The sequence below is a fragment of the Pteropus vampyrus genome, unplaced genomic scaffold (assembly GCF_000151845.1).
Source record: "Pteropus vampyrus isolate Shadow unplaced genomic scaffold, Pvam_2.0 Scaffold19, whole genome shotgun sequence".
NCBI lineage: Eukaryota > Metazoa > Chordata > Mammalia > Chiroptera > Pteropodidae > Pteropus > Pteropus vampyrus.
Window position 1 is genome coordinate 8,233,874 of NW_011888800.1, and position 26,323 is coordinate 8,260,196.

General features: G+C 35.1%; 1 protein-coding gene and 1 long non-coding RNA gene across 4 annotated transcripts in view; one reads left to right on the forward strand and one right to left on the reverse strand.

Annotated features, from left to right (window-relative positions):
* Window positions 1-26,323, reverse strand: part of TTBK2 (tau tubulin kinase 2) — a 117,752-nt gene that overhangs the window by 24,249 nt on the left and 67,180 nt on the right. For all 3 annotated transcript variants that reach the window (XM_023527798.1, XM_011354980.2, XM_011354981.2), the window contains 4 exons: window positions 18,245-18,310; window positions 14,589-14,681; window positions 13,754-13,879; window positions 2,059-2,216 (listed from right to left, as the gene is read on the reverse strand). In XM_023527798.1, the coding sequence (XP_023383566.1) occupies window positions 2,059-2,216; window positions 13,754-13,879; window positions 14,589-14,681; window positions 18,245-18,310 (443 nt within the window). The remainder of the gene's footprint in view (window positions 1-2,058; window positions 2,217-13,753; window positions 13,880-14,588; window positions 14,682-18,244; window positions 18,311-26,323) is intronic.
* Window positions 1-26,323, forward strand: part of LOC111736287 — a 28,249-nt gene that overhangs the window by 217 nt on the left and 1,709 nt on the right. The window contains exon 2 of the long non-coding RNA XR_002779154.1: window positions 158-270. This is a non-coding gene — a long non-coding RNA (uncharacterized LOC111736287). The remainder of the gene's footprint in view (window positions 1-157; window positions 271-26,323) is intronic.

The window sequence follows — 26,323 nt, forward strand, 5'->3', positions numbered from 1 at the left end:
GAGGGAGGGAGGGAGGAAGGAAGGAAGGAAGGAAGGAAGGAAGGAAGGAAGGAAGGAAGGAAGGAAGGAAGGAAGGAAGGAAGGAAGGAAGGAAGGAAGTTTTTAGCAGTGTGCCTGGTGAGATAACCCCAATAAATAGCTTTCTCTGGCACCCTAGATGGCAGATTTCAAGCCAGTTCCAGATAACAGCTTTTTAGCAAATTCTACCAGTGTGGCATCAGAGCAACTTCCTGCCATCCAATGAAGGATGAACACACCCTCTTCAACAAGGTCAGGACGTCAGCCCTGGGGTCAGGGCTGGGGGAGCTCTTTGCTTGGATGCTTAATATCAGCTATACTTTATTTTTGCTATTCCTGTATTCTTTACAGTTGTTTCAACTTCTTACCAGTCAATCCCATGCTATTCCAATTCCATGTTACAGGTAATAATTCTTTGTATCATCTTTCCCTGTTCAAATTACTGTGTAGTTTCTCTCTACTGATTGAACCCAAATAGATGTTTTGTCCTTTACCACTCAACTGACAAAGGGCCACTTCTTCCTTTTTTTTGTCTTTTTTCTTCCCCAGAAGCTGTGTGTTTTGAATCATACATATTTTTACCTCCCTGTAGTTCATGATCTGATCTACTTGGATATTTTTTAGTACCTTTGTTCTTAGGATGCGTTTAGTCTTTCTGTTGTTGGTTTTAGATGAACCTTAAGCCCCATTGCCAATTCTCCTCTACCTTATAGTTTTTACTGATCTGCCTTTATAAAGCCTTGTGGTAGGGTTGGGTGAGACAGGACCATAAGAGATACCATAAAAGGACTTGGTGTTTTTCTCTTTTTACTTAGTTCTTTTGAAGTTTGGAGATCCTTGGTTTTGAGGACATGGTTTTGGTGTAGTTTTATTTTTCCTTTCCTGTTATTCTGTCTTATTTTAGGAGGAAACATTGGAAGATAGGAACTTATACTATCTTCATTGACTTTAGCTATCTTGAAGTCCTATCACCTGATTTGTAATTTTGAGGTTTATCTACTAACAACAATCAGAGGAGGAGGACAAAAGCACTAGAACAAGAATCAAAACTTCGAGAAGGGCTCAAGCTCTGTGACTAATATTTATCTAAAATCAGATGATTCACTCAGCGCTAGGATTATTCCTTATTTGTAAAATGGGGTAGCTGGACTAGAGCAATGGGTCCCAAACTCAGATAAGCATGAGAAACATTTTTTACATATGGACCTCTGTGCCACATCCCTAGATTCTGATTCCGTAAGTCTGGGGAAAGTCCTACAAATAGATATTTTAAATAAACGTCTATATTGATTCTGATGTAGCTAGTCAGGGTCCCACATCTAAGAACTCTTAGACAAGCTAATCGAGGACATATAATATGTCTAGTTATATGAGTCCATGGTGAGCTTTTCTGATTCAATAAGCTCTAGTGACCCCATCTTTCAATATAAAATCAAAGCAATGGATTAGTGATAAAATGTCCCAATTAGCTCACGTTTTCTGAGGATTTTTTCCTATTGACTTTTTTAAACACCAGTTTAAAGCAACCAGACCAGGTAAAAATGGGTTGGAAAAAAAAAACACACCCCACCCCCCCATAAAAAAAAATTTAAAAAAACTAAAGCAATTGCATTAAATGCATGTAGAGAAAACATTAAAAACAAAAAACCAAGAATAATATGGAAATACACCATAACCTGTTTCCAATAAACTTAAGCACAGTATAGTTACATGTAATTGTGGCTCATTCTTTCCAGAGTCCCAAATATTCTTTAGAAGTAAATGTAACGAATGCCCCTTCTCATTTTGAAAAAAACCTATTGTAAATTTGACATCAAGTCACACAAGCTCTAAGCTCCTGTTTCACAATATGTTCTACAAATACTTTTTAAGAAAAGTAAATCTGAACAAAGGCATATACATGAGCAATATTAATTCAAGAAATCCATAGGCTTTTCCCTATGTCTTAGCATTTGGTAATCTGAGGGAATCTGGATGAAATAATTTCTGCTAATATAACGCATCCAGGAAAGACTGCTAAATGAGCTGTTTAAGACATACCCGATTGCCGCAGGGGTTAAGCGGGTATGCAGTTGAGGGGTGGTAGAAGTAGTGGTGGTTGTTAGGGAGCCATCAGTTCCAGTCTTCTCCCAGTCAAAAGGGTCACTCTCAATTACTCCAAAGGTTTTGATGCTGTTGTCAAACACAGATGTAAGAAGCTAAACCACAAAGAAAAAAAACTAGAGTGAGCCAATACTAAACACAGTCACTTTATTTTATAAGAGAAAGCACCCCAGATTCATAAATTAATTTTGTAGTATAATTAAAAAAATAAACAACTTGATGATATACATAAGGAAATCTGAATATGGACTATACGTGAATGATGATATTAAGCTGATTTTTCTCAGTTGAGGCATCGGTTTGTAGTTCTGTAGTACAATGTCTTTGTTCTTGGAAACTACGTAATAAAGCGTCACATCTAAATCCTACTTTCAGATGATGTGGCAATAGAAAATGTGTGTTGTATGCATGTGTTTATTAAGTTTCAACCATCTATGTAATCCTTTTTGTCAAAAAGGGGCATTTTTATATGCTTCAACTTAAATAGGTGACCAGTGTTAACAGTGGGTATGTCTAGGTTTAGGGGTATACAAAAGTTCTTTGTGCTTTCCTCTAATTTTTTTGTAGATTTGGAAAGTTTTTTAACTCTGTGTTGTTTAAAAACAAAAATAACTGAAATTATGCATAATATAAATCAGATAATAATTTCATATTATGCATTATGAAATTATGCATAATATAAATTATGCATTTATATGCATTTATTTTTGTCTTTAAATTCCAAAAGTATGACGTGATCTTGAAGAAGATCTCACAAAGACCTCCCTTTACTGTGCCTGACAGTACGCGCCATTTTTAGTTTTATGATTATGGCTTCATTCTCTCTTCATCATTTCTCTTACTCTGTTAGTATCCTATCCTCAGACATTCATCTTATACATTTCCCACTCCAGACCTGAAATCAGCACTTCCTCACTGGAAGATTTTGTGAAGGTTTGTTTTAGGCTTTAAAAAGATTACTCTGACTTTCAAGTGGAGAACAGAGGCCATGAACAGGGATGGAGATGCGGGTGCTAGGAACAGATGACCAGTTGGAGGCTACTGATGCTGAACCAGCATGGTAACAGTGGAGGTGATAAGAAGTGACAGGATTTGGATATAATTTGTAGAGCCAACAGAGTTTACCGATGGATTAGATGAAAGCCGTGAGAATAAAAAAAGAATAAAGAATAATTTAGATTTCTGTCCTGAGCCACTGGGTAAATGGTGGTACCATTTACTGAGATGAAAAGCAGTGGGTTTGAGGATTGGGATATTGAAATTTTTATGGAGTTTAGGGAGGAATAGAGAACACAAATTTGATAGTCATCAGCATATAGATATTAATAGGTATCATTTAAAGTTAAAATTGGATGATCATGTAAGAGTAGGTAGCAAAGAGGCCCAAGGGCCAAGGCCTAGGGCACGCCAACATTTAGATGGAAAGAAAAAAAGGACTTAGCAAAAAAAACCAGTGAAGTGGGAAAACCAAGTGTTTGGTGTTCTAGATGCCAAGTGAACACATTGTCTCAATAAGAAGATTGAGCCAAACACTATTGATTGTAAATTTATAGTTATTTCTGATTATTTGATTGATTTCTCTCTTTCACCCAGACAGTAAGCTCCAAGAGGCTGGTATATATCTGATCTTACTTATCACTGTATCTAACACAATGCCTTATATATAAGAGTGCAATATCGTGATCTATAAGATACACATATATATATCTTCAGGGTTCCTGGCTTACAGCTCCCCAAACCCTTGGAATTTCCTGAGAGATAAGAGCAATGGGAGCATCTTTTGTTCTAATATTTGGTCTTTAGTCCTCAGTTCCTAGAATGACTTCAGAGCCATAAAAGTGACATGGGTGTCTTGTTATTTATAAGAAGCCCCTTCCCACCACAACTAGGTTTATGTTAATGAGGTGATTTTGGAAAGTACCTAAGGATGAGGGCTGATCACTGGAAGAACCAACTCTGTGAATAGAGGGTTGTAACTTTCAGTCCCATCTCTTGGGCCTCTAGGGGAGGGGATAGGTGACTAGAGTTTGCATCAATCACCAATGGTCAATGATTTAATTAATCATGCCTATATAATGAAGCCTCTATAAAAACCCAAACTGACAGGGTTTCGAGGGCTTCTGAGTTGGTGAACACACGGTGGAGTTGATAAGAGTGGTTCCCTCAAAGAGGGCATGGAAGTTCTACGCTCTTTCCCTATACTTTGCCCTACGCATCTCTTCCATCTGGTGTTTCTGAGTTACAGCCTTTGTAATAAACAGTAATCTAGTGAGAAAACTGGTTTTCCGAGTTCTATGAGCTGTTCTAGCAAATTAATCAAACCCAAGCAGGGTACTGTGGGAACCTCTTATTTATATCCAGTCAATCAGAAGTACAATTGACAACCAGGACTTGTGATTGGCAACTGAAGTAGAGGATGTGGGGCTGAATCCTTAACCTGAGGAATCTCATGCTCACTGTCTCCAGGTAGATCATGTCAGAATCAATTTGAATTGTAGGACATCCAGTTGGTATCAGAGAATTGTTTGGTGGTGTAGGGGAAAAAAACCAACCCATGTTGAATTTCTGAGTACAGAATCCTTAAATAATTACTCTAAAACATTTCAAGAATAAATGTTTCTTTGTAATAATATTTACTGATTCACATGACACTATCTTTAAGTCCCAAAGAAAAAATTATAAATGTAGAAAAGGAAACTAGAAACATAAAAGGTATTGGAAAAGACACAGTTGTAAAACCTGAGAATCTTCATCTTGGTTATATTTTTGTTGATGTTAAGTTACCTAAGTTATAGCTTAGACTTCCCCAAACTGTTAGAGATAGAGGACTACTGAAAACACAGAGGAGAAAGATAGATTGAGTCTCAGCATATAAGAATTGAAGTGGCAGACCTTAGATCTCTCTCCTGACTCAAGAAATCGAGGTTCTCACAGAGCAAGATGTGTGCTTCCTGAAAGGTAGAGTCCCTGCCAATGAGGCGGCAACTGCCTTGCAGTATGAGCACTCAGACAGCTACTGCTAAACGCTGTTCCTGAACTGGGCTGCAATAAGGATGATCCTAAACAGTTTTTATGCCAGGTGTCCTTTTATCATGGAATTACCTACCTTCTTATAATTATCATAGTATTGTATGTCTTAGAAAATGTAGCATATGCCATTGGGCCTCAAGTAAGAAAGTTTGTTACTATGATTGTGATCACTAGAGCCCAAAAGCAGGAGACAGAAGGATGGAGGGCACAGAACAAAACAAACAGAAGGAAAGCTAAAAAGCACTGAGGCACTGAAAAGTCAGACTAGCTAGAGCTTTGTAGATACTTTAAAGAACAAAATAAGTTTCTACTGCAGGACTAGCATGGCTCTAAATTCTAATCTTTGACACATTACAGAAACAGGACAAGTCGAGAACTCTTTTTGGAGCAGGCATAGGGATGGGTAACTGGATTCATTATACCACATTTGGCTTAAATAAATCAAAAAACTCGAATTCAATTTTCGTTTAAATAGATTTGAGAACAATATAAACTAGTCACCTTGTAAATCATACACACACACATACACACACACACGTGTACATATTTGTATATATAGAGAAAACTGGTAGTCCTTATCTTTTTTTTTTTTACTCAATACAATTGAGGAATAAAACATTTTTCAATCAAACACTTTTTAATCAGAACAGGAACTCACTATGGTGGTAATTCTCAAACTGAAAAGGGGGCAGAGCAAAATCTGAAAAAAACCTTTTAGATGATTCTGACATTTTCCCTCTAGAAAGGTGTGTCCCATATCTCTCCACTGAGAATCACTAAAAATCTAGCATACATATTTTGTTTAGTAACATATTTTTAGAAAATATGAACTCATCTAAAGAATCTAGGTTTCTCAAAATAGAGTAACGTGTACCACTAAGGGATGCGATCACATGCCAGAGAGGTTTAAAGTCACCTAATAAATGTGGCACAGCTTCTTAAAAAATTTTACTCAGAGGTAACACATTTAACATGATATTTGATAATGCAGTAAATGCAAAGAAGTTATAAAGAAAAATTCATATGAACCTTTAAGATAAATCAGGAGAATGCAAAAAAACTTAGACTTATGGCCGACACTTTCAGACTGTGTCCAGACCTCTTGAGAAACATGCTCATATTTCGCTGCGAGAGGAGAGACTGGTGAACTAGTGTGAGAAATACTAGGGGCATAACGTCATTAAAAGGTGAATCTTCCTTAAAGGAAAGTAGGAAAGGGGAGGAAAATGGGAAAGAAGACTTTGGGGGGAGAGGGGGATGTGAGAAAGGTCTGGATAAGCAAAAATGCAATACTACTTTTTATTTGGCTACTGTCATGGATTATTTGTGTCAATTTCCCTTCTTCTTGCACTTATAAATAAGAGATAGTCCATTTTCTTTAAACCTAATTCTAATGAGATACACAATAAAATGATTTTTCTAAAGCAGATTATTCAAGACAAAAAAAAAGTATATAAACATCAGGTACTATATCCGGGTAATAAGATTTTGAATAATTTAGATTTTTCATTTTTCTGTAATTTCCAAACTTTTATAATAACTATATATTACTTTTAATAATGAGAAAAAAATTTAACTAACAAAAATGCATTATCTAAAATAATTACACACGTAAGCATGTGTACTCCACAAAAATGCCTGGTGCTAGCTCCCACCACCAGAAATATCCTTATTCTTTCTAGCAATCAGTCATCTGACATAGACATAATGCCCTAGGGAAGCACCCTTCTCTTCTCTAATCTTTAACACAAAAGCAATCAATAGCTTTATCATATTTACCTCCATATGAAATCCCAGTTTGTCCTCTCAAAGAGAATGCAGACAAAGTCCAGACTTTGCAAAAACAATAATTATTTGTAATGTGATGCTGAGGACTCATTGAGAATCCTGATATCTGAATTCTCAGTTAATAAATGGTAAATTCATGGATCAATAAAGCACTTATCCAGCAGAGCACAATGGTAATGCTGGCTTGGCTAATTCAAAGATAGATTATTTACTGCAAAAGAAATTGACTCACTTCCGTGATAAACAAATACAATAGAGGGAAAGAAATGTACGTGTTCTAGATTTCTCTCCTTTTCCAGGAATTTTTAACAGCATCGATGGGGGCGGGGGCGGGGGAGTGAGGAGAGAAATTGCATTGCACCCATCCTTTGGAGAACAGAACCAGAAAATAAGAGAGAGATCAAATAAAAAGACTGTATTTAAGAAGCCCAGAGTTTTAGCTGTTTTTACCATTTATATCAAGATATGGAGGACAACTCACGAGTGCCCCTGGTCGGCTGCCCCAGGGGACCTGAAGCAGTGTAAGGCAGCAGAGTTGCTCAGCCAACAGTGCTGCCTAATACCAACGTCTTCTCTTTCATGTGCTGTAAGCCCATAAGGTAAAGTGGCATTGTTCTAAGCTTCTCTATGCCTCCTAATAATTTAGGTAGGAGAGAAGAGAACTAAAGTGTTAAATCAAGCTATAGTCAGAGACTGGGAGATTTGCCCTGTTCTGCATCACTAACAAGGCCAACTGAAAAGGTAAGCAACATTTTCTTTCTGCCTTAACAGGACAGAGCAGCATAAAGAAAATAGAATTTCTATTAACACAGAAGTAATGTTAAGTAGAATACAAGAATGAAGTGAGATAATTATAAGCAAATGCAGTGTCACTGAGTATGTGTAATACAACTTATGTTTACATGATGCTTTGCAATTTACAAAGCATTCCCACAATTATCTCATTAAAATCTAACAATACTGTGGGGTGGGTAATTTTACCATTTCACAGATAAGAAAACAGCCATTAAAAGGTCACACAAATGGTATGTGGCAAATCAACTGAAACTGATCTTTTAAGTGCAGCGCTATTTCCATCATAGAAGACTTACAGCCAGTCAGCAGGCAAGGCAAAAACAGCATATAGCTGAAATTATCATTGAAAGCCCGTTAAAATACCCATAAAGTACAGAACAGTAGTTGCACTAGGCATAACCTAGATAAGTTTTTTCTCCAACATCTGAAATAGACTTTTATTTCTTCAGATGAATGTAAATGAAGTAAGCTGGCTGCATTTAGAGGTTATATTGTTCTCAAAAGATTACTACTCCTTTAAACATTAGAATCATGCTCAGTGCAGTCTGATTCTGGATGACTGGACTGCTGTCAATGAGAGAAAGCCTGAGGGAATAGCAGATTCACAAGGGCAATGCACCCTCACTCTCGCCATAGGGCATGCATGGTTAACTGAGCCAAAAGGCAGGCAAAATCACATACATATTAAAAAATTTCTATCTCCTGCATATACAGCTGAATTTAAGTGAGTCAAGTAAACAGAAATGTTCTGTGACTCTACTTGTTCTATAGTTATAACAATACCCATTCACTGATTCAGACATACACTGAATGCCTATTGTCCTGGGTGCTAGGAAGGCAAAAATGAACAAAACACAGTCTTGTCTTCAGAGAGTTTGCATTGAAAAGAAGCAAACATTATATTAAGCAGATTTAATTGAATTTCGCAGACTTATTAAATGTGTATCATTGTGCTAACTTCTTGAGGAAACTGAGATAAATGTGCAAAGCCCTGGCTCTAAAGGAACTAACTTATCTGGGAAAGAGGCAAAACAAAGTACTGCTGTAAGAGTTTAGCAGAAGAAATCGCTTGTCACAAAGGAATCAGAGGAGACTGAAGAAGCTGGCATCTGAGTTGGGCTTTAATTTCACAAGATAAGCGGGTTTATGAAACGTAGGCGTTCCAGGCAGGGCATGCTGGGAGAAGGGCTGGTAGTCCCATTTGACTGCATTGAGGTGCCCAATATAGCTGGGTCATTTAAGTAAAATAGGGAATGAAAGGAGACAATTAAAGGGGGTAGAGTAAGAATTCATCTACCTCTCTCCATCTCTACTGCTTATATCCTAGTCAAGATCATCACTGTTCTTTGCCTCCTGCCCACGAGGGAAGACTCTATCTCCCAGTATCCCTTGAAGTCAGAATTGAGCCAATGTGAATGGGTTCTGGCCACAGCGGTATATGCTGAAATGTTTAGATCACTTCCAGTCCAGGTCATAAAACCCCTAAGCAAATATCCACACCCATTCTTTCTATGTATTAAAGACAGCAGTGTCAAAATATGGATGGAGGCTGGATGTTCAAGTTACCATTTGAGAGTTGCCTAGGAGAGTTGCCCAACTTAACTACACTGCTATATGACCAAAAAATAAACCTCTGTAATGTTAAGACATTAATTTTTTTATATTTCTTTCTTTCAAAGGCTTAGCTCAGCCAATCTCAATACCTTCCTAAGTAGTCTCTAATGTTCCTCTGCCTCATTTGAAAGCACAAGACTGCAAAAATAATCATCTTAAAACATAAACTGGATCACAATGCTCCTGTGTGTTAGATTTCCAAGGCTTCCTGCTGCACTTAGAATAAAACTCAAAGTCCTCAACAAGGACTACAAGGCCCTGCATCATCTAGTCTCCACCTTTCTTTCCAATCTCATTTTGAACCACTCTCTCCCCTTATTTACTATGTTTCGCCACTTGTCTTCTTTTCTTTCCTTTCTTAAATCAGAGCCTATGCACAAGTTCTTCCTTTTGCTTATAACATTCTTCCTCTTATTTTTGCTCTTCACATGGCCAATGCCGTCTCACTCTTTAGGACTTGGCTTAAATGGCAGCTTTAGAGAAAGACCTTCCCCAACCCGTTTTATGGGAGGTTCCCCCTTGTTAATGCTCTAGCTCAGCCTCTTATTTGTTTGCTTCATAAGCGGCCTATCATTGCTCTCTGAAAAATTTAACGCCTATGTTATCAGAGTCAGGGGATCCTAAAACAGCTCTAAGTCCTCAAAAAGAGGGAAGCCTGCTGCATTTTGATGTAATCTCTGTTTAAATTTTTCTATTCCTAAACCTGGAAAGCATAGTAACAAGATTAATGAAACTTCGTTGGCTTTGAATTTCCTCTCTATCATATTTTTAGCGATGTTGTGGCAGTATAAAGGCTGGCTTGATATACACATTTTAGTCTCAGGCTTACCAGTGGTGTGTATATTTATGGCTTTCATTTGTTTTCTCAACTTGCTAAAAAATGCTTAACATAATCTGAACACTCTAATAAAGATACTTTTTGCGTTCTTATGTCAGGATCATGTGATCCTACTAATTAACAACAATAATTTCAGATAATTCTTCATATAATTTTTTATTCTTTCACTGCATTTTTCTTAACCAGTCATATTAGTATTTACTTTACAGTGCCTGTTGTGTTTGTAGCCACCTCTCCAAGGAAGGCAGATGGCAAACTGGAGGAAGAATCTGGGCCTTTTTAAATGAGTCATATATATATAGGTTCAGATACTACTTCTGGCACCACTAGTTTTCCCTGGCTTCATGTCTAAACTAAGCCTCTGTAAGACCAGGATAATAGTATCCAGGTATTACTGTGACATTGCTGTGTGCATTATTGTGACAATAATTTATAAAGTCATCAAAGGCTCTTCTTTATCCAATCTGATGCTGCTATCGTAATTACCCATTAACTAATGACAGTGTCACCTACAGGTAGAGTCTTGTGGTGAAATTTAAGGTTGATAAGCTCTTCCTAGGCACCTCTCAGAGGTTTTCCTTTCTCAAAACACTTCAAAAGGATTTATTTAAATTATAAGGTAGCTACATATTTTTATTACTATCTACATTTCTGAAAATGTTGGCCTAGCCCTTTTTTTTAAACCTTTAATTTGAAATACAGTTGACTCTTCACTAACTCAGGGGTTAAGAAGGGTGCTAGCCACTCAAAGGGTGCTAGTTGACTCTTCAACAACTCAGGGGTTAAGAAGGGTGCTAGCCACTCAGTCAAAAATCCGTGTATAACTTAAGTGGGCCCTCCGCATATGTAAATTCCTAACCATTTATAAGTGGACCTTGGCAGTTCAAACCCTGTTGTTCAAGGGTCAGTTGTAATTAAATATTCATAGGAAACTGCAAAAATAGTATACAGAGAAGTCTCCTTCATTCAGTTTGCCCCCATGGTAATATCTTAAGTAACTAGAGTACAATATCAAAACCAGGAGAATGACAATGGTACTATCCACAGAACTTAATTTCACCAGTTTTACATGCAATTGTGTGTGCGTGTGTGTGTGTGTGTGTGTGATCTAAGCAATTATATCACCTGAGGACATTCATGGCCCAGACTTTTTTGACTCTTATAGTTGCTATGCTCTTTTAGATTTTAATAATAAAAACGATTTCATAATAAGATATCTGCTTTAATCTTGGCTATAATTCTGATAACTTTATCTTTAGTTTAACAGAAAATAGTATCTATAATACATAGCATGTAATAGTATTTAGACTGATAAACATAACACTTTCCAAAAGCAAGTGTCAGCCTTTATTCTATTTGAGACATGCATAAAAGATTCTGGGTAGAGAACAAAACAGTTCTTTCTAGATCTACACCTGCTGTCAAAGGGAGCAGAAGCAGTCTACTGGATAAGGTACTGGTCATGTGCAACTTGTTAAGATAATTTTTCTAGCAAGAAACTGATTTTTAAAGATTTATAAAACAGATATTCAAAGTGAAAGTAGCTTTATAAAACAGTATCATTTAACACTTAGATTATAAAATATATTCACTTTGGTCATGACTCAGAATATATAAAGTTGAAGAAATATTATTTATCCTTTGATGTAGCTAGAGAATACTAGTATTTTTCTTTTTTTTTCTTTTTTTTTTTTTTTGCTTTTTGCTGGAGAAGGTTTGTGTTGTTGTTTTTAACTATTCTGGATGTCCATCAAGGAATTTAAAATTTTGAAAGAAGAGTAATTAAATTCAGTAACAAGTTCCAAACAGTAAAATTAACCATATGGACAACATTAGCTCACAAGAGCATTTATACTCAAAGTAGAGTAGTTTTTCTCAAAATGAAGACTGCACCAGGCCTCTGTGAGGGAAGCAAGAGACCAAAGCTACAAAGCTCAGCCCATTTTGGAACTTGATGTCACATTGATCTAGTCATCAGAACGCACAGTTACTTATACTAACATCTTTTTCCCAATTATCCTTCTCCTGTTCACCTGCCTCCTGCTCCAACAACTCATTGCTTATGAAAGATCAGAGAGCAAGAAAGAACCAGATTATTTATAGCATCTGTAAAACAAAAAAAAGTTACACCTGTTCTCTCTCTTCCAAAAATAGGAAAATCACTATACTTTGTTTTGTTACCATGTGACAGAAACATAGAGTAGCTTCTGAGATAAAATCCAAATGAAAAACTTGAGAACAATAAGCTGCTAATTTAAACTAAATTAATTATAGATCTAAGTGTTGAAGTTATATGGTAAATGTGATGGTCTTTAGATTGTAGACATAAGTGGAGAATGTGATCAAAAAGTTTGCTAAACTTTTATACTCTCAGACAAACTTTGTCAATAAAAAAATTATCAGCACCCAAGATGGGAAAGTTGGAACATTCCCCATCTCTTCCTGCATCTAGTCTTACAGGTATAATTTCATTATTTTATTGCGAGTAATATGTACTGTCTAATGTAAATATAAAAACATACTCCACAGCAACTTGTATACAATGTATTTTCCCCATTTTTTAGACAGTTCATATAGTTCATTATGCAAATAGCCATGTAGGAAAGAAGACAAGCTGACTTACTTAAGGACCCAAGGTTGTATGTTGCCTCTCTGCTTTATACCTTGTTTATATCTTATACAAAAGCAGCAATTTCACACAAAAATACTTACTATATGCAAATAAGTTCACTGTGCTATGGATAGTCTTAAATTTTTGACTAGGCAACACTGACATTTCCAAACATAAAACACTTTAGAACACAAAACTTTCATTAACAGGCAATAAAGTCTACATGTTATCTTTTGTAGATAGAAATGATACACTAATACATTATTATTAACCTATGTGTGGCTTCATTTATGTTTTCAGTGGTAGTGATTATTTTGCATTAAACTCTGACCAAGTTCTCCCTGAGAGCAACAGAATCTTCTGAAATACAGCTGGTTGGGTTAGGGATGCAATTTGTGGTAAACCTAGACAACCCTTATAAGGTCTCATTAACTGATGTTCTAAGGAAATGATTCACTGACCACAGACAAAACAGAGGCAACAATCTTCCCTGGTTGTTGTCCCATAGCTTATTAACATATGATATGCAGCCCTCGAGCCCTCAACAGATACATTACCCAGTTGGACATTTCCTTTGGCCAACAAATTAGCTATAGGATTCACATAATTTGAACTATCAGCAGTTCTAGACACCAGATGAATCACAGCAGGAACAGTAATATCTGTTACACGATGAACAAACTTAAAACTCTAATGAAGTATGTTCATCCAGAAGGAAGGAAACACATACATAAAAACACTGTCATCATCAGTTAATTTCACCACCTTCTTCAGGATGCATTAAAATAGTATTATTCTAGGGTGTTGTAAATGACTATTATTCATAGTCATTTACAACACCCTAGAATAATACTATGGATAATAGTCATTTACAACACCCTCAAAGCTACAGTAAGTGAAGACAGAGACTAAATGAGAGAGAATAATTAGCCCACAGAGCTCACAAAAATGATTACCTGATAGTCTGGTTTTGTAAAATAATCCAAAGAGGAGATGTGGTCCAGGAAGATGCTGAATTCTGGAGGGAGATGTTTCAACATAAGCCTATGGTCATATCTCTCCTTAATAGAGCCTACTTGCTCCTAGGAAGTAAAGAGAAAAGGAACCAAAGTCAATTTCTCTTGGCAGTTACATATTAAGAGCCTCTCTAAATAATCTCAAGGGTATGTACCAGGGAATGAGATAGTGAGTAATTAAGTAAAGGCAAGAACTGAGTTTTACCAATAGCTTAATGTACACTGCTTTTAAAGGGGGATGGGATAAGGACTATAATGCAGAACCAAAGGGTAACCTAGAGTTTGGCATCAGTGAACTGAAAGCTCCACAAAAGAAAAAGTTGATCTAAATCTGGTCTATATTTCTTTATCAACACAGGTGTTTACAGTTTTCAAATCAAATGATATAATGTGACAATTAAAAATTAAAAGCTTAACTGACTTATAAAAGAGAAAAAGAGAGAACTAGTGAAAAGAAAAGCTAAGAAGGAGGGCTAGAAATCAAATCGGAAGCAATAATTGTACTTAAATTAGTATCTATTCTCCATGTACACAGAAAAAGTCATAACATTAATTAGATCTCTAATAACATCTCATAGAGAGAAAAATATACATATTTGGATATAGTGAAAGTCACTGCAAATTTTAAAATATACATATTTGGATATAGTGAAAGTCACTGCATATTTGGATATAGTGAAAGTCACTGTAAGCATATTCTCAACAAAAATGCCTATCCAGGAGAAATTTTTATTCTTTTCCCTATCAAAATTGATATATCTACTTCCAAAATTACCTTGTCCTTTATTTTTCTCCAAGGCAGCTGACCAACCACAAATTCCACCAACATGTAGAATAAGGACCAAAGGTCATCATGTCTTCCCATTTCCTTCATAAGCAAAACAGAATTCCATCGCATTATATTACAGGTCCTTGTGAGTACATTGTGTTGTCTGAGGCCTAACCCCTGTGTTTCATCTAATTAGGCCTAAAAATTTAAATATATTTCCCATGACTTATCTGGTAAACATCTCTATATATCTACATAGCTATACAGCAATCTGGATGGCAGAACAGATATGCTGAAAAACTTTTTAATACAAAGAATACCCCCAAACCCAGAAATGCTGGATATAATATAATGAACAACCCACTGATTAATAAATGAGTTCATTAAGAAGTAAGAGAAGGTGGATGCTAAGGGCTAGAGGAAAGGGAGAAGGGAAATTAGTGTGTAGTGATTACAGAGTTTCAGTGTTGCAAAATGAAAAAGTTCTAGAAAACTGTTGTAAAATAATGTGAATATATGTAACACTACTGAATTGTACACTTAAAAATGGTTAAGATGATAAATTTAATGTTATGTGTTTTTTACCACAATTGTAAAAAAAGAACTAAAAGAAAGCTGAAATAAGAGAAGCAAGCTGACACTGAAGCTGTAGGTTGGGCTATTTTGGGGGTATCTGTCATAGCTTTTATCAATGAGTTTTATCAATTAGGAAGGGGACAGGTGTAAAAGCACAGCCTACGTAAGACAGAAGTTGTAACTGACATTCCCCTATCCCACTCGCCCCACTGCCCACCATAGAGCTAGGATTCTCAAAAGGCTATCTTTGGTATAGGATTTGGTATGTACATTATATTGCAGTATTTTTTTTTTCTGTAGAATTTAACCCTGTCAAAGGGATAAAGTGAGTAGTTAAAAGAGAATTTGCCCTCACAATTTGTTATCAGAGGCCTGTCCCTCTCTCAGATTTGGAGTTTAAACTTATACTGCTTTTGTGGTCTGAGAAATTAAGTCCAGAAATGAAGTGATTTCTGGGTGATCCTGTCCTGTGGCAATGACACATGCAAACAAAATCTTCTTAAGATAAAAGCACCCTTAAATTTAGGATTTCTACGACATCCACCAAGTATAAGCTCGTTATGTGAAATTACAGAATACATTAGAAAGCAGGTTATCATAAGTTAATGACAAGAGAAACTATAAAGAACAGAATTAGATATTCAGGAATTTCAGAAATAGAATTATAGGTTATAGAACATGAAATAAGAATGTTTAAAATGTTTAAACAAAAAATAAAATTAAAGTCATGAGAAAGGAAACATATTCTATACAAAAAATAAAAAGCCAATTAGATTTGGAAAATGACCAAAGACAACATCTAGAAATAAAAAGTACATTAGAGAAATTAAAAAAAATCAGTGGACACATTAAAAAGCTGATCAAACACAGCAGAAAAAAATTAATGAAGATAGATCTGAAGAAATTATGATGCAACACAGAGACAGTTAAAAAATCTGAGTGTGAACTTAAGAGGCACGGAGGACAGAACAAGAAGGTCTAAAATACATCAATTTGGAGATAGGAAAAGAGAGGTATAGAGAAAAAAGGAAAGAGGCAATATTTAAAGAAGTAATGTCTGAGAAATTCCAGAATCAATACAAGACATGAATGTTCAGATTTAGGAAGCACAACTCCCAAACCAAATAAATATAAAGAAATCTACAGCTATGAACATGTGAATATATCTGCAGGACACCAAAGACAAAAAGAAGATATCAAAAGTAGTCGAAGAAAAAAGAAAAATTAAATACAAGGTAACAACAATTAAATGAACAATGATCTCAATAGCAACCATAGAACCAGAAGAAAGTAATTTTTTTCAAAATATTGAGATAAAGCAAGCATTAAACAAAGGATTAAAATGTAGGACAACAATGAGATGACGTGAACAGAGTTCCAGTGTTCTAAAAGTCCCTGCACTGTTTGGAAATTATTCATATTAAAAGTTTAAGATCAAGGTCCACCCCTCCTCCCCGCCCCCCCAAAAAAAACAGAAAGGGAATGTATTATGTTTAGAAATTACCAAATCAGGGGTGCAGAATATGGAAGAAAAAATATATATATATTAGAATTATCTGGGAAATCTTTTTAAATTAGACAAGCACCTGTGAAATTTCCACTAGTTGCACTCCTGCATCACCACATAAACTGACAATTGTTGTTGTCACTGTGTGACACACTGTGTGACTGTGTAAAGCATCCTACTCCTCAGGTGTGTTGGGAGCAGAAAAGAAGGGTAAGAACCACTGCTATACAGTATCAAATCCTTCCACCAAGGTCAGATGAATAACAATAAATAAGCAGGTAACAGAGTAACTTTTATAGCACTCTATGCTAAAGAGGATTTTAAAAGAAATCTCTACTCTTCAAATTAAAAAAAATTAAAAAATATATAATCTCTTTCTAGTAGCTATTTTGGAGCTATAACTATATTAGCTCATGTAGTTATTATGATCTCTGAAAATGTTTATTCCTACCTCAGAATGTCCTATTTCAAAAAGTTGATATAATTCTGTAATAGAATTAATTAGAAAGCCTAGTACTTCTAAAATTTTGTAAAATTTTATCTTGAAAATAAGAGTACTTTCTTTTTTAAGGCAGAATAACTGACTAGATGCCATAAAATAAAGCAACACTGAATCAAACTAAATGAGTTAAAATGTTTGGCAGAGAGCTGTATACTGATAAAAATACTTTTCCTATTTTCAATCCATAATCACATCATAAGAAACCAAAAGAAATGGAGCATAGTACTTGAGACCTCAGCATACTCTTCCTATTATATTTAGCATTGGTCAAATTTTCATTCAAGCAATTTTGGCTTCAAATAACAAAAACGAGGTACCAAAGATCAAGAAAAGATGTATGTTTTGTCAAGGAATCACTTGTTAAATTTCTCAATTCCATCCAAACAAGTTCAAGGATTGAGAATCCATAAAATATCCACCTTTCCTACTCATAATTAAAGTTCAGGATGAGAAAAAAATCAGAGAACAAAAGGACAGAGAGAGAGAAAGAGAGAGAGAGAACTAGTGAGGGAGGGAGGGAGGCAGGCAGGCAGGCAGGCAGAGACAGAGAGACAGAGACAGAGAGAGAAATTTTAAAAATTTAATCCAAGAGGAAAAGAATAATTTACTAAGATAACAAATTTTAAGTTGTCTGCCCTTGAGATCTTTGTGAAAACAAAAGGTTTGATGGAGAGAGGCTATCACAGATTAAATGTATATTACGTAAAATGATGATCCCTATATTTCATTAGGTATTGACGGTATGATATTCCCAAATAACTTCTTAAAATAGAACACAAATGTTATGTTTTTTTCAAAATTCTATATTAGCTTTGTTAATACTTACTTATACCTAGGACACAAGATTCCCCATGACATATACTTAGTTATTATCTTTTCTGGCAAATCCAATTTTACTTTCTATGCAGTTGCACGCATTTGTTATCCAACATACAGCTTACCATGCATTGGTATTACTAACACCTTTCTCTCTGCTCCAAAAAACTTTCTACATCTTTGTACTCTAATGTAAGGAAGTCAATCTGATTCAAGCCATCAGCTTGCTTACACAGATACAACTCTAGTTCAGATACCTACCCTGTTCCGATGAGCATTGATTGATGCATAACGAACTGTCCCTCGAAAGCCTGCCACAGCTCGAGGCTACAACAAAACCAAGCAAAGATTAAATGAGCTTTAGATTCGGTACACTTGAGCACATGAAGTAGATATGAGAAAAATATGCATTACTGTCATAATAAAACACAATTTAAATTTCTAACTTTTTCTTTTGAAATTATAAAAAATTAGGGATCAGGTTAAAAAAACAGCAATAACATTATAGTTATCAATGAGTCTCATTTTTTTTCTACCTACACGTTTAAATAAGTAGTATTTATTATAAGTAAATTCCGTACATTTGAAAACATTAAATTCTTTCAATATACCCAGAATCATAGTCTATATATTAATATTCAGGCTCTGGTTACAAATAAGTATACTGAGACCATGAGGAATCTCTAAGTAATCTAAGATGCCAACTTCTTCATGTCTTGGCAATTTCATTCAAATTCAATTCAAATACAGTGGCAACTTATGTCCCTCCCTATAAATGCAATTCATATATTCATAAATTCAAGTTAATGTGGCAGGTACTGGGAATAAATCCATATATGAATAATGCATGATCCCAGTTCTCAGAGAGCTCTACTTAGAATAAAGTCCAAACTCTTATTTGGCCTACAAAATATTCCATGACCTGGCATTGGCCTCATTCCAAAACGGATTTATTTGTGGTTTCTCTTACAATCAATTTTATTTCTAGCTCAAGACCTTGCACTTGCTAGTCTCTTCAGTTAGAATGCTATCTCTCTGTATGCCTTCAATGGTTAGCTCTTCTAAGTCATATTTAAACCCTCTGCTCAAATGTCACTCACTTCCTCAAAGAAATATTCCTTAATCATCCTAATCTAAAACTACCCACCCCTGCAATGTCACTTTATTTTTCTACTCTGCTTTATTTTTTTCTCATAACACTTTTCATCACCTAAAATTACTTTTATTTATATTTTTACTTATTTATTGCCTATCTTCTACCATAGGAATATAAACTCTATAATGGCAGGGTCTTTGTCTTGTTCATTTTACAGACATAGATACAGGTTCTGAGAGCTAAGTAAATTTGTCTCAGGACACAGAATCACTGTGATAAAACCAGACATCAACAAAGGTCTTTTGACTTGAAGTCATACAGTTTTCCATTCTACTGCTTCATAAAGATCAAGTCAGTACCCTAAAGATTCATGGATGACACTATAATAGCTTGATATGAAAACTGACAAATTTGAAAATGATAAGACTCAATAATTTTTATTATTTTTCTATTAATTTCAAATTATCCTCAATTAAAATGTATTATTTTTGTAGTCAGAAAAAGACTATAATAAATTTTATTTTAAAAATCTTTGGTTATCAGAATCATTTTGGTCATATTGCTATAGCATAAGATAAAAACATTCTATGTATTCCTCTGTCTGCTCATTTTTGCAATGTTTAATCTACTCAAATTAGTTGTCTATTTCTTCTTTCATGAAATTCTCCCTTTCCTTTTAATTATTCCTTTTTGTTTTTAAGATTTAACTATTTAAAAAATACTTTGCATTTAAGGACAAGTCTCAGTAATCAAAAAAATTCTGCAATCTACTTAAATCTCTTTTATTTTCTTAGCTGCCGTTCATTAAAAATCATAGTCAGTAGATCTCAATATTTCCCTAAAATATCATGATTAAGAAAAATATCTAATATTCTCAATTTGGTTGATGAAATTATGAGGTTGGAGGCTTCTTTTTCTAGAAGAAAAATGTGTAAGAGAATATATATGAAAGCCTTTCTCTTTACTAAATAACATTTCAGAAGTTGTACTTTTATTCATTACCTAAAAAGAGCCTTCACTAACACAAAAATTTTTTTTGTAGCACATAATTTTGCCCAGTTATTTTCATTCAATAACTGTCAGGATGAAATATCCAGACCTATTAACATATTCTGTAGCTGAGCCCGAGGTTAAATGGGCACCTAGACTACCCCCGATGGATTCTAGCCAAGATAAGTCCAGAAGACTCTTTCCAGTTATGAAAGCCCCTGTCCTGGCTCTGATCTTATTTCTGCCATGGGAAGGTTGAAATATAGGTAAAGAGACATCAACTGTTTAAAGAGATCTTGATGTGACTCATCAAAGAAATAATATGTCAAGAAAATTCAGCCACTTTATACAATGCAGAAAAGACAACTTAACACAATTGGGCAAAACAACTATATGCACAAATAATTCTAGTTAAAGGTTCTGAACATTATTAGCAAAGTGCAACGAGCTATTAAAGCCTAGGAGTGGTAAGGATTAGGTTTCATTTGGTGGAAAAGAAGACGGAAAAGTCCTAAGAAGAAGGCAACATTTAACTGGGCCTTGACAAAGGTCATCTCTTGAAACTTCCCTGATTGATGGCACTTTGGCAATATCTATCAAAATTACAAACGCATATATTTTCTCTGACTCAGCAATCTCACTACTAGAAATTGATCCTATATACTTGCATGTGTGCAAAAATAATGGATATACAAATTCATTCACTACATTAGTTTTGATAGCAAAAGACTGGAAGAAAAACAAATGTTCATCAACAGGGGGCTGATTAAATAAATTCCAGTACATCCATATAATGGAATACACTTTGCAACTGCAAAAAAAGAATGAAGAAGCTCTGTATTCTGATATGGAAAGACACACCCTAGATACACTGTTAAATGAAAAAAGAAAAGTGCAGAAGGTACATCATACTACCTTTTGAATCAAAAACAGAAAAATGAGAACATACATCCATATTTGTTTTATATGTACAAAGAAATTCTAGAAGAATACATTAAGGAACTAATAATAATATAGCTACCTAAAGGAAGAAGGAGGGATAAGGGCATATAGGAAATGAGTGGATTTGGAATAGCAAGAGTGAAATGGAGGTTTGTTTCATGGTTTATTTTTTAACTTTTTTCAAGTCAGGTTTATTGAGATATAATTTACATACAGTAAAATTCATACTTTAGGTATACACCGTGCTATGAGTTTTGACAAAGATATATAGTCATGTAGCCACCACTGCCACCAAGGTATAGAATATCTCTATCACCTCAAGAGTCCCTTAACACCCTTCGTAGTCAATATCCCTTCCCCTCCACTCCCAGTCTCTGGCAACCTCTGATTTCTGCCCACCACTATTCTTAGAATTATCTGGGATTTTTAAGGGTTTAACCATTCTAAATATTGTGTAGTGGTATCTCATTGTGGTTTTAATTTGCATATCCCTGATAACTAAAGGTGCTCGGCATTTGTTAATATACTTATTTGCTACCTGTAGTATCTCTTCTTTGATGAAATTTCTATTCGAATCATTTCCTCTTTTCTACTGTTTTTGTTTTTTATTGAGTTGAGTTGTTTATAGATTCTGGATATAAGTCCTTTGTCAGATATGTGTTTTGTGAATATTTTCCCCAGTATGTAAGCTGATTATTCATTTGCTTAATAGTGTCTTTCAAAATGCAGAAGTGTTAAATTTTGATGAAATTTTGATTTTTAGTTTTGTAACATATATAGTATTATATTTCCAAAATTGTATTTAAAAAACATCTTTAAAGAAAAAAAAAAGTAAAAAGTGAAAGTAGTTAACAACCTAAGAGCATGTTTTATTAAAATAAATACATAGACAGTTGAATGAAAATGAAAGAAAAAGTATATTGGGACTAGAAGAACTGACAGAATTACAACAGGAAGAAGAAAATGCATTTTAAGTAAAAACGAAACAATAAACAATGCCAAAAGGAAGAAAAGTACAGTTAGTGTTAAGGAAAAGATTTTGGTATGACAAAAGCAAATGGTAAGAGAAAATGGAAAAGTTGGTTGTAATGAGATTAAAGATGGTCTTGGATGTCATATTCAATTGTTTGGTTTATAATGTGCAGTCAAATTGAATTGATAAAAAACTTTTAAGTGATACAATTGAGAAAGTGCTTGAGATTTTTACTCTGCTAAAAGTATTCAAGATTCTGGAGAAGGCAGGGAGATTGGTGAGGAAACTATTTTAATAATTCAAGCAAGAAAGCACAAGATCTGTACAAGGACAGAAGCAGTATGAATGTGAAGAAGGGGTTGGATGTTAGAGACAGAATAAACTCACAGAAGAATAAATCTAGAAAGAGAAGACAAGGACTCTAGGCATGAGCCCAGACCTACTGCCAACCAAAGGGAGAGAATCAGCGGGGAGAAAAAGCATGAAGAATTATGTAATAAAACCCCCCGATAGAAATAAGAAAATAAAAAATTCTGTACATGTAACAGAGAAAAAGACTTCTAAAAATTTTCTTAATTAGGCCACTATATCTCCAGGCACTGGAATTTTCAGCTGAATGGTTAGGAAGGAGAAAACATGGCATTCCAAGAGCTTAGACACAAGGGGCCAATGTGAGATGCCAGCTGAAGGGGTAAGAAAACTGGGGCATGCTTTAAACCAAGAGAAAAAAAAAAAATAAGCATGCAGATTGAAATCATTAAGAAAATAGAAATTCAACTCTAAAACTGTATAGAGCTAAGTATTATAAACATACAGTTCAGGACTTCTTTGTACCTCATATCCCTATTTAATGTAACTAATGTATCTTAAAGGTGATAAATAGTACAGGCTCTCAAAACTAACCACATAAACAACTCACTAGTGTCAAAGATACTATTCATCATTCTCTTTGTAATGCATGCTGACTGATGATCCTATACCATAGTTTGGTAAATAAACACACATTTATGTTTTGAGGGAATTTCTTTGTGATGATGGAAGAGTTTTGTATACTGACTGTGGTGCTGATTATAATGAATCTATACATGTGACAAAATTTCAAATACCACTTCCCCATACCCTCCCAAAAAAGTACATGTAAAAAATAGTGACATCTGACTCAGGTCTGTACTTGAGTTAATAACAGTATATCAATATCAATTTCCCAGTTTTGACAATGTACTATGATTATGTAAGGTATTATCATCAGGGGAAGTTAGGTAAAGGGCACGTGATAACCACACTATTTTATAATAGCTCCTTGAATCTGCTCCACACCCCAAAACAACTACTCTTGAGTCTACAGAAAAGAGAAGAAAGCAAAGCAAGGGACTAGTTAATGCAAAATTTAGAATGGAGGTTATGTATAGGGCTGCAACGGCCAATGTATCAGCAACTTCAAACTAAATGAAATTAAAAATTCAGTTCCTTGTTTGCTCTGGTCACAATTCAAGTGCTCAATAGCCATATGTTGCTAGAGGCCACCATATCAGACAATGCAGTTACAGGACATTTCCATCTTCACAGTAAGTTCCACTGGACAGTGCTGCTCAAGGAAGGAAAAGGGATATGATCAGGAAGGTAGCACAGCATGCCTCTAAGGTGATAATGAGCTATTTCTTAACCTAGATGGAGGACGTGGATGTTTTAATATTCTTAAAATTTATATATGTGTTTTTTACACTATTTTGGAATATATATAGCGAGACAAAAAAAAAAAATCAAAATATCGTTTTTTTCATATAACGTGATGGCATACCTAGACAATCCAAGCAACTCGATTCGGGTTTCCTTAAAGCAATAAATAAATCTACAAAGGCAACTTCTGATTTTATATTAGTGGAACAATATGAGTGATTTCAATCATAATCATGATCCAAAAGCATGAAATTCATTTTATTTGAGATTTAAGAGACATTTATAGAAAATAATGAAATCCTACTGGCATAAAAACCCTAAAAGGAACTGGCTATTAATACACAAATAAAGGGGAAGTACACTCCTTACACAGCCCAGGCCTCGTTCCACCACCATAGCACTCTCTCTTCCATAGTGCTAACCCAATTCTTGGACTAAACTGTACTTCTAAACAAGCAGTTAAAAGATACCTGGAAAAAACATACAATTGTACTGACGATTATATCTTAAATTATCATATTACTTAAGTGAACTTTCAGAACAGCCCAGCAATCTATTTTCCTAGTCAGTTTACTCTCTGCCTCTCCATGATAACTGTTTCACATGTCCTCTTTTCTCCTCAACTTCCAAGACCATTCTGCATTCTCAGCGAAAGGCCTTGATTTTTTCACTGAGAAAATAAAAGTCATGAGACTTCAGCTTCCCACTACCAAATTTAAATGCCTATCTGTATCTGTGTTCACTTATTCTGCCTTTTCTCAGAACAGAACAGTGTTCTTGCTCTTATATAATGGGCTAATAACCTCACCATTTGTGCCAGGATTCCTTCCCCTCTCAGCTATGCAAGAACTTGGCTCCTACAATGGTTCCTGCTCTGTCCTACATTATTGAAAATTCTTTCATGCTTCCTGGAGCATTACTATCAGTATACAAGCATGCTATAACAACTATCTTTTTTTTTTTTTAATTAGGGAAGGAAAGAAAAATGGATTTGACTGCCCTTTCAACTACTTCCCTGTTTTACCCCTCCTCTTTAGAACAAAACGAACTCCTCCAGAGAGTTGCCTATACTCCCTTTCCCCACTTCCTATCCACAACTCTCTCTATAACCTACTCTATTTAGGTAATCCAGAGGGTCAGTTCTCAGTTTCCACCTTATCTGACCTAGCAGTAGCATCTGATGCAGGTGATAACCCCATAAAACTTGAAACACTTTCTTCACTTGGTTCCCAAGATATCATACTCTCCTGATTTTTCTCCTACTTCGCTGACTGATCCTCCCCCTCATTCTTCTTGGCTAACTCATAGTTCTTCTGTATCTATCATCAAGTTGCGAAAGTGCTCCCAATGACTCAGATTCAGAACCTCCTTTCTTATCTAGCTATATATACTTTCTCCCTACCTGATCAAACCTATTCTATTTTTTTAAATTACCATTTATTTTTAAACATTGCAAGTAAATGATTAGTAAATTTATATTATCTCCAGCTCTGATTTCTCCTTTGAGATAACAGATCACCATATAATATCACCTTCTTGTTATTTCCATCTGGAATCTAACGGCATCTCAAACTTAACTTCTAGAAAATAGAACTGCTGTTTTTCACTCATCGAACCTGTTCCTCATCCTTCCCCAACCAAACTTAGTAGCATGACCACTGACTCAGGACAAAAATTTAGAAGTCATTCTTGACTCTTTTCCTCTCATATCCTAATATTGAATCCAGAAGAGTCTTAGTAAATCTGTTTTAAAATAAGTCTTAAATATGATTATTTCTCACCATCTTCACTGTACCACCCTAAAGCCCCAGGTCTCTACCACCATCAGTGATCACTGGACCATGACACAGGTCTTCCAAACTGTCTTTCTGATTCCACTCTTTCTCTCAATAGTCTCTTCTTCACAGCCGGAGTGACTTTTTAAAAAACATGTTCTGAAAACTTAAAGACTGTTATTTAGAATAGAAATGGGATTCCAGAAATATATTAAAATCCAATAAATGACATAGAACCTAAGTTCTTTATCTGCCTAGCTACCAATTAACACGAGAACACTGATAAAACCAAAAATAGTCTTCCCACAATTTCTAGGCAATTAAATTCTCATGTGGTTGTGTTTTAATCTACTTCTGTATATAACTCTACTATATAGTTGGCTAATTGACAGCTCAAGTATACAACAACCATGCTCAAAATTTTCCAAAAGCTTCCTTTCACACTTAGAATAAAATCTATCTCTACAAAATCATACATAATCTGGGGCCTACCCACCTCTTAAACCTAGTCTCTCTCCACTTACCCCCTTATTATGCTATGCTTGGCTAGGCTATTTCTACAGTGGCTTCCCTGCTTTTCCTTGAACACACCAAATTTATGCTGCCTCAGTGCCTTTGCACTTGCTGTTCCCTTTGCCTGGAACACTTTCATTCCAGATATTTACATGGCTTGCTCTCATACTTAATTCAACGCTCAACTCAATACCTCTTTAGAGAAGTCTTTTCTAATACCTCTAAAACAGTTGTCGTCCTCACTGCCTATCACTCTCTGTTAACACTCTGCTTTGTGTTTCTTCATAGCATTTATCACTATTTAAAATTATATATTTATTTGTGTATGATGTCTTCTCCACTAAAATTTAACCTCCATAAGACACTCATTTTGG